Source organism: Oncorhynchus nerka, linkage group LG10 (genome assembly GCF_034236695.1).
Source record: "Oncorhynchus nerka isolate Pitt River linkage group LG10, Oner_Uvic_2.0, whole genome shotgun sequence".
Classification (NCBI taxonomy): Eukaryota; Metazoa; Chordata; class Actinopteri; order Salmoniformes; family Salmonidae; genus Oncorhynchus; species Oncorhynchus nerka.
Genome location: NC_088405.1, coordinates 78,788,671 through 78,797,270, shown reverse-complemented (window position 1 = coordinate 78,797,270; position 8,600 = coordinate 78,788,671). Strand labels below are relative to the sequence as shown.

Sequence of the window (8,600 nt, the reverse complement as noted above, 5' to 3'; positions counted from 1 at the left end):
CATAGAAGTGTGCCAGGGATAATGTGCGGTTCATTGACGCCACGCGCCCCTCGCTCGTTAGAATATGAATGTACGAGCGAACAGCAGTGGCCCTTCCCCCTCTAAATCACACACACACTTTAGAGTGAAGCCATTTTTATGACTCTGCTTGAAAGGGGTTGTTCTCAATAAACTGGTTACTTCAACATCTCTGCGCAATTTCTAAGAACAAATGAGTCTTCTCTGTATAAAACTCACTCGGCTACACATATTATATAGTAGGCTAATAGTTAAATTGACTATATAGTCCAACATCCCATAGTAACTGTTTCAATATTAAGGTTATTGAAGTGCATGGTCTAAAGTAACGTATTGCTCAACTAGCCCACCGCACAGACGTCAGTTTTTGTTTTATTTGGTTGAGTTGTCAAACAACGTGAAATCAACCAAAAATGTCACCCTGTCATTGGATTTAGGTTAAAAGTTGCATGACAAAAATACGAAATTCCCTTACTTTGATGACTTTTTAATAAATCAGTTTTCCACGTTGATTGAACGGCATCACATTTAATTGTTTTGTTGAAATTACATTGATTCAACCTGTTTTTGCCCAGTGGCGGGCTACTGCCACTCAATATTTTGCAAATGTCCAATGTTAATAGACGCTATTGGGCAGATGATCAGTATTGATAGCCTGTGGTATGCATTTGAATCATTCACCCCCCTAATACAGTTTATGAAATAATGATGTAGGCCTATAGGCTATACTGGCAAAAGGCCCATGCACGACAGATGCTGGAAATACCACCGTTGGTACCCCCTAAATCAATATGCATTAAGAAAGTAGTGCGCAGTTGGGAAGGATGGTTCGAGAAAACAATAGTGTGTGGGGACATCGCACCGTAGACCATGTGCCATTGATTACCATACAGCTGTTCGCATGAAGTTCACACAAAGGCAACTGCCATGATATCCAAAACTCTAGTGCGAGTGCCCTCCCCAATTCAACCAGTTAACAATAGACCCCCGAATATCCCCGAGGCGCACAATGAAAGGTCTTATCCGTAACCTGTCTGCTTTTGTCGGCTAGCACGCGTCTGAGCAATTATTTTGGGACTGAAGAAAGGGCAGACCATGCAATTCTTCCATACAGCCTTCAGATCGATATTTAGCCTACCAAAAAACCAATAAGGGCAATGAATTATTATGCCAACGTTTTGTGAAAAAACTTATTTGGAATATAAATTATAAGCCTAAGTATATAGGCTGTATCAAATAATAGGTTATAACCACAAATGTAACCTAGTCCGTCAGGTGATACTGTCTATCAATTAATAAACCATTTATTTAATACCGGTAGGCTAAAGTTCTTGCATTAACAACGTTCTCTTTACATGTTTCCAATTTTTTATTTTATTTTTTAATGTCTGATAGAAGTTGAATAATTAAATATGTAGGTCTAAACATGCCGTTTTAGATGCAGGTGTCATTCTATTTCCATAGGCTAGCTAGCCCACAACTCCAAATTAGTGGACATTTGGCTATTCGTATTACTGTATAAAATGCTTCTTGATCCAATCACACTTTAAAATATGATTATGGTCGAAGTATAGGCCTTGTGCCTTCAAATTTAATTAGCACCAAATACACACGCATCCCACATATACTGGTTGTCCCTTGGGTCTTTCCCTGTCCCGCCTCCTAACGCGCGAAGGGGGCGCATCAGGGGTATAAAACCCAAATCAATCTCATTCAGCACCAGAACCAAAACAAGTGAAGACCACGACCAGGGAAAAGGGAAGAGCGATAACTTTTAATGCCTTTTCACACTTATTTTATGGTGTGACTGCAAGGATATTTTTCTACAGCTTTAGCTATTTGATTTTTTGGGAATAAGCGCGTGTCACTTCTATTGGACACAACGAATGCATACACCTGCGGATTGTTGTATAGCTACCAACCAAACAAGTGACATAAATGGCCTCACTACCCTTTAGATGTGTCTTGGCTTTGGTTGTAATGCAAGTGGTAAGTACAACACGTAACAATAAGGAACCATTCAATATTGCCTTTTTTTTACACACAGCTTAAATATGATTTCTAATGTCCAATTCGTTCTTCTCTTGGCAGGTATCGTCCTCTGGAGTGTTCGAGCTGAAAGTCCATTCGTTCAACACTGCCCACCGCATATGCAGAAGGCATAGAGACTGCCACATATTTTTCCGAATTTGTCTAAAACACTCGGAGGACGTTATCCATGCGGAGCCACCATGCACGTTTGGAACGGGACACACCAACGTCATCCGCGCAGATCAGACCTCGATTTCCAGCAGCGCTCCAATTAGAATACCGTTCCATTTCAAGTGGCCGGTAAATAACCGTTTATACATAAATATGAAATGGTAGACATGGAAATATAAATCATGTTACTGTATATCATTATTGCATAAACTTTAACCCAGGATTTACCTCTATTCCAGGGAACATTTTCACTGATAATTGAAGCATGGAACGCAGAAACCCCTACAGAATACACAGGTAAGGTGTTGTTGCAGTAGACATATTATAGCCTTTCTTTAGCAGCCTACCTAAATTCAAACATTCGGTATGTCAATAGGCTACTAAAATACACACGTTATTGTATATTTCAGACAACCAAAACAACCTTGTCAGCCGCTTGGCAACCAGAAGAAGACTGGCCATCGGCGAGGACTGGTCTCAAGACGTCCACTTCGGAGAGCAGAGCGAGCTGCGCTACTCCTACCACGTATTCTGTGACGAGTACTACTTTGGCGATAGCTGCGCGGAGTACTGCAGACCCCGCGACGACACTTTGGGCCACTACACCTGTGACGAGGAGGGGAACAAACACTGTCTGGAGGGCTGGAAGGGCAACTACTGTTCTGATCGTAAGTACAATCGAGTTAACGTCAATGACTACGTTACTGTCCAGATTCAGATGCTGTCAACCAGTTTGGACGGACTGCATTGTATAGACCTATTGCGGATGGACTGCACAGTGCACGCAATTATGAATTGATCAATGAGGCTAATGTTATAGTTGGCATTCTCCTTGGTGAAACACAATTAATAATTTTTAAAGGTTTCACAGGGACAGCATATAGGCAGCATATAGGCAGATTGGTGACAATAATTATTACATACAGGCCTAATCACAATAATTATTACACATAGGTCTACACAATCACACCAACAATGAAGCATGTGCAACACTTTAACTCACCCTTGTTTTATGAACAATCACACCAACAATGAAGCATGTGCAACACTTTAACTCACCCTTGTTTTATGAAAATGTTTGTCAAGTTATTTCTAAATTAAGATTACGTCTCCCTAAAGGATTTCACTTGAATCCTTTAACCAGCCGTTCTACTATTTTAGACAGGCAGGAGTCTTAAAGGGGCAAACTGCAGTAACTACATCCATTTTGTACCTATTGATTCTTGAAGAATATAACTTATAAATGCCCCATGAGCTTAGATCAACTGTCGTATCCCATCAGAAACCAAAATATCCCCTTTGTTTTACTCCAATGTTTGCAAACATAGTAAATGTAAACAAACACTGTATAGCCTAAAAAAAATGGATGGTCAGTCCTTGCTTTTATAGCTTAGTCTATGGATTTGAGAGTGCTCCATTTTGGTGAAACAGTGGCAGGGAGTAGCTTTGTTATTGTTTTAACTGCTGATTGCTTGTGGAGTTCAAATGCATGTGGAGTTCAATCTGCCTTTTGTTCCCCTGTAACAAAGGGAGAAAGAACCGTGACTGCCAGGGACACATGTTGGAGATGCTGTGTGTCTGTGTGTTGCGGGTGTGCGTGAGGCAGAGGGAGAAAAGAAAGAACTGGCTTCTGTTCCTGCGGTTGTGTGCTCACCAGCTGCTTGGTTTAATACTTAAACAGTTGAAGTCTGAGACAGGGCTGGGGAGGGGGGTGAGATGGTGTTGGGTGTCTGAGTGTGTGCATGTTCTGTGATATAAAGCGCAGGGAGGGGTGCCCAATCTGCCCATTCATTGTAATCACCCTCCCATCTCTCCCCTCCTCCCTCCAGCCATCTGCTCGGCGGACTGCAGCGAGAGGCACGGCTACTGCGAGGCCCCTGGGGACTGCAAGTGCAGGATGGGCTGGCAGGGGCCCTCATGCAATGAGTGTGTGCGTTACCCAGGCTGCCTCCATGGCACCTGCGGCCAGCCATGGCAGTGTGACTGCAAGGAGGGTTGGGGCGGCCTCTTCTGTGACCAAGACCTCAACTACTGCACCAACCACCGGCCATGTGCCAACGATGCCACCTGCACCAACACAGGCCAGGGCAGCTACACCTGTACCTGCCGCCCGGGCTACAGCGGCACCAACTGTGAGCTGGAGACCAACGAGTGTGACAGCAACCCCTGCAAGAACGGCGGCAGCTGCAATGTGAGTAATATTTCTGCTTGCAGGAAATAGGGGTTGTTCAATATTGGCTAATTTAATTGTGTGTTAAAAAAACTTTTATTTTAATTAACTTGGAATGCCATGTTTAATTTTTTAACTTAATTGTCCATTTGAGGGTAAAATGGAAATGAATCCTTGACACTAATTCAGTGTAACAAACACATCCTAGTAATAAATATGTTCAAATAAGACAATGTCAGAAACATGATCAGCCAAAGCCCAGTCTAGGTGTCTCTAACAACCATACTCTCGACAGTACTCAAAAATATTCTAATGACAATACTCTCTCTCTTTAGGACCTGGAGAACGACTACTCGTGCACCTGCCCCCAGGGCTTCTATGGGAAGAACTGTGAGATCATTGCCATGACGTGTGCCGACGGGCCTTGCTTCAACGGGGGCACCTGCATGGAGACGCCAACGGGGGGCTATACCTGCCGTTGCCCTCCCACATACACCGGCTCCAACTGCGAGAAGAAACTAGACCGCTGCAGCAACAGCCCATGTCTGAATGGTGAGTCTGACTGTAGTGTATCAAGTTCAAGTAGTTAAACATTTTTTTTTTTTTACATTTGCAAGTATTAAAGTGCAACTGAAGGCAATAAACAGCTTATCTGAAAAAAAGCCAGTGGCATCGATGTTATTCAGAAACATTTATTCCAGTGTCAAAATTGACTACAAAGTGTAAATAGTATAATTTTGTTCATAAAGTCAGTCTTGTCTAAAACAGAGTTTTGTAAGTGAGTTCGTCATGACTCACTTGAGGGTTGGGTTTTGATTTCGACAATGTTCTCTTGACCACAAACAAAGGATTCAAAGCAGCGTTGAGTGCGCTCTATTCAATTCTACAGCAGAACACAGAAGGTGAGACAGACCTGCCTATCAACACAGCAGATCTGACTTTGTTTACATAAAACAAAACGTCACACATTTTTTTTAAACGTGGTAAGATCATAAACAGTTCAGTCATATGTGCTCAAGTGCCAAAAGTAGGATAAAAACAGCAGGCAGGTTCCTTGTTTTAACAGGCGGATTGCACCGGGATAAAGATCTATTTTTGAACCTGGTAGTGGAGGTCTTGATGCTCCTCTATCTCTGCCTAGAATAGATGGTAGCTGGGAGAACAGTGCACTGGCTGCGTGGCTGGGGTACCGTACTGTCTTTTGGCCTCTAGTGTGGAATCTGTCAGCATAGATGGCCTCGATGGAGGGGAGAGCAGTGCCAATGATTTTCTCTGCATTGAACACTACCCTCTGATGCCTTTTGTGGTCTTGTGTGTTGGTTTTACCATACCACACAGTGATGGATCCAGCCAGGATGCTCTCTACCCTGACTCTGTAGAAGTTGACTAGAGTGCCTGTGCTCATGCCAAACTTCCTCAGTCGCCTCAGGAATTAGAGGCATTTGTGTTGGCTGACCATGTCAGATCGGACGAGATGGTTAGGCCCAGGAACTTAAAACAGTTCACCTGCTCCCAAAAAAATGTGGAAGCAAGTGAAAGTGGATGGAGAGGAGCTTGTCTTGGTTCTGATGACCTCTATTGGTTCAAGTATGCACCTGCTGGTAGTACTTGCTAATGAAGTACTGGACTTGGCTGGTTGAACAATGAATGAATACATGTTTTCAAAGTATATCAATGCACACAACCTAAGCACATCTTCCTGGAGAAAGTCAATAAAATGTTATTCTCGGAAACACAGAACTAAAATCTTGTGTAATTGCATCAGAGGGTTGATTAAGTTCTGGGGGGAGGTGTGTTAAAAAGATACTAGAGCGCGAAGCGTAAGCTCCACTCCCTCTCTGCAGGTTCGGGGAAAGTCTATGGGCCAAATGTCCCCTCCCCTTCTGAAATTCGATAGATGCGAAATTGTGATTTGTCCAAATGATTAGTGACATGGGAACAAAAGTTCCTCGTTAGTCATTGCATCCCAATCTGTTGACAGAATCATGTTATTTTGATAAAGACAGAAGCAATGAAGACTTAAGAAGTGGCAACAGTGTGATATCCCATGTACCCCATCTTGTACTACTTCAGAATGTGGTAGGCTGCAGTGTACTAAGTGGAGCCGTGTCATATGTTGTCTTTTAGGTGGTGAGTGTATAGACCTGGGTCAGAGTGTGCTATGCCGCTGCCGCTCCGGGTTTACCGGTGCCAACTGCCAGATCAACATCGATGACTGTGCCTCAGTACCCTGCCAGAATGCTGGCACCTGCCAGGACAATGTGGATGACTACACATGCTCGTGCACGTTGGGCTACGCCGGCAAGAACTGCAGTGTGCGTTCCGACGCCTGTGGCCGCGGTGCCAGCGCCCAGCCCTGCCAGAATGGCGGCACCTGCTTCACCCACTTTACGGGTCCTGTGTGTCAGTGTCCGACAGGTTTCATGGGACCTAGCTGTGAGTTCACGCTGCAGCTCAGCTTCCAGCCCGCTTCCCAAATGACAAATAAGCCTTCCTCTGCCACCCTCACTGCCTCTTGCATCCTGGCGTTACTTGCCCTTGGCCTAGCGGCGGGCATCGTGGTGCTGCGGCGGCACCGGCTGCGTAGTAGGAAGCAACTGAGTGACACAGCAGTGTTTAACGACCTGGAGACCGTGATCAACCATTTCCCTAGCGAGAGAGAGGCTTTCCTGGGGCCCAGTGGTCTGTTCAAGATCAGCAATAGCGACCCGCGCCTCAGCTTGGCATCGCTTGTATCGCTGAGCCCCCCAGATGACAGGACAGGCCGGGGACTTGGGGGGGAGCACCGTTCTCTCTCCCCTGGACAGGACTACCTCTGGAGGGGGGAGAGTGGGGCTGGGCTAAGATGAGCCACTGGTCTGGACTCAAGAAGGACAGAAAGAGGATACAGGACAGCCACGCACCTGGGAAGGGAGGGCGGGACAGAAATGGGGAGGAAGAACAGGGGATCGTCAGCACTTCTTTTTTCTCTTTTTATGAAATGATAAGTGAATGAAGAAAAGGACAAATGCTACGAATGGTTGGATTCCTGTCATCATTTTTACGTTGAAAATGTAAACAAACAAAGAAAAAAACATGTTGGAAATAACCTCTTGTCATGAAGAACAACAGTAAGTGACCTCTTGAAGTTCGAGAACTTTAGGAAATCTCCTCAGAGAAAGGTCTTCCACGTCAAATAACCCAAAGAGACGACTACCAATACCACATGACCACTTACGTTGGACACTGACCTCTCTATCATTGCCCTTGCTGCAACACAGTCATATTCACCAAATGACTCGAAGAACCATTTAAACCAAATACAGGAAGACCTAATTCCCTGACCTGTATGTTTTTGGAACACCAGCGCACAATAATGACTTATCAATGACCTTCAAGGAGAGGATATATTTTCTGGATTGACTTCACTGTGTTTTTGTTTGTTTGCACATTTCACCAGAACTCTAATTTGAGCAATTCCAAAAGATAAAACATATTTTTGTCATTGAAAAATGTACTGTGATTTCTTCTAACATACATACATCAGTCGGTATACCATCATTTTATTTGTTATTTATTTATTGTGTAAAATGTTTGTCAAATCTTCACCTTTTTTGCCACAAATCCAGAGATGTATTTATGTGATCCTAAATGAACAACCTGTAATGGATGTTCTGCATCTTTGTGTGTTGCTGTGTATTCTAAATAGCCCATGAATACTCCAGGAAGAAACACAAAATTGATTTATGACCTGAAATCAATGAACATGTAACTTTGATACACAGATCTTGACATAAGTATTGCTGTTTCTGAAGAACAGCCAGTGTAATTTTATGTTCATGCCAAAGTTTGTGTTTAGTCTGGCATTTGCTCTCAAAAAAAATGTTTTGTTGTTGTGTTTGTAATGTGTTGAATAAAGATTATAAAATCATCAGCTTTTCTAGCCTATGGATTATCAACATACAGTACATTGGCCATAAGATATAGGATTAAATGTTATTCAGTTAAAATGGTTGTTTTCATAGGGGTTTACGTAAGACAATATAGTAGAAACAAGCACTATTTTCATAAGAAAATACAAATTGGGCATTAACTAGTATTTCACCGACTCTCAAACCTGAATCTGTGGCCCCATTCTTCCTTGCTGTCCTCGCTATCAGAGGGTATGATCCTAACTGCTTTATTAGGCTACTTTCACCCATAGAATGTCCCTGTGTCCATTTGCCTGTGA

At 43.4% G+C, this 8,600-nt stretch overlaps 1 protein-coding gene across 1 annotated transcript; it reads left to right on the top strand.

Annotated features, from left to right (window-relative positions):
• Positions 1 to 291: 291 nt before the first annotated feature.
• Positions 292 to 8,300, top strand: dlb (deltaB). The gene is made up of 7 exons (XM_029671410.2): positions 292 to 2,007; positions 2,110 to 2,349; positions 2,460 to 2,517; positions 2,631 to 2,888; positions 4,050 to 4,411; positions 4,726 to 4,942; positions 6,518 to 8,300. Exons 1-7 carry the CDS (start codon positions 1,957 to 1,959, stop codon positions 7,237 to 7,239), a joined length of 1,908 nt encoding a protein of 635 aa, XP_029527270.1. The 5' UTR covers positions 292 to 1,956; the 3' UTR covers positions 7,240 to 8,300.
• The last annotated feature ends 300 nt before the right edge of the window (positions 8,301 to 8,600 follow it).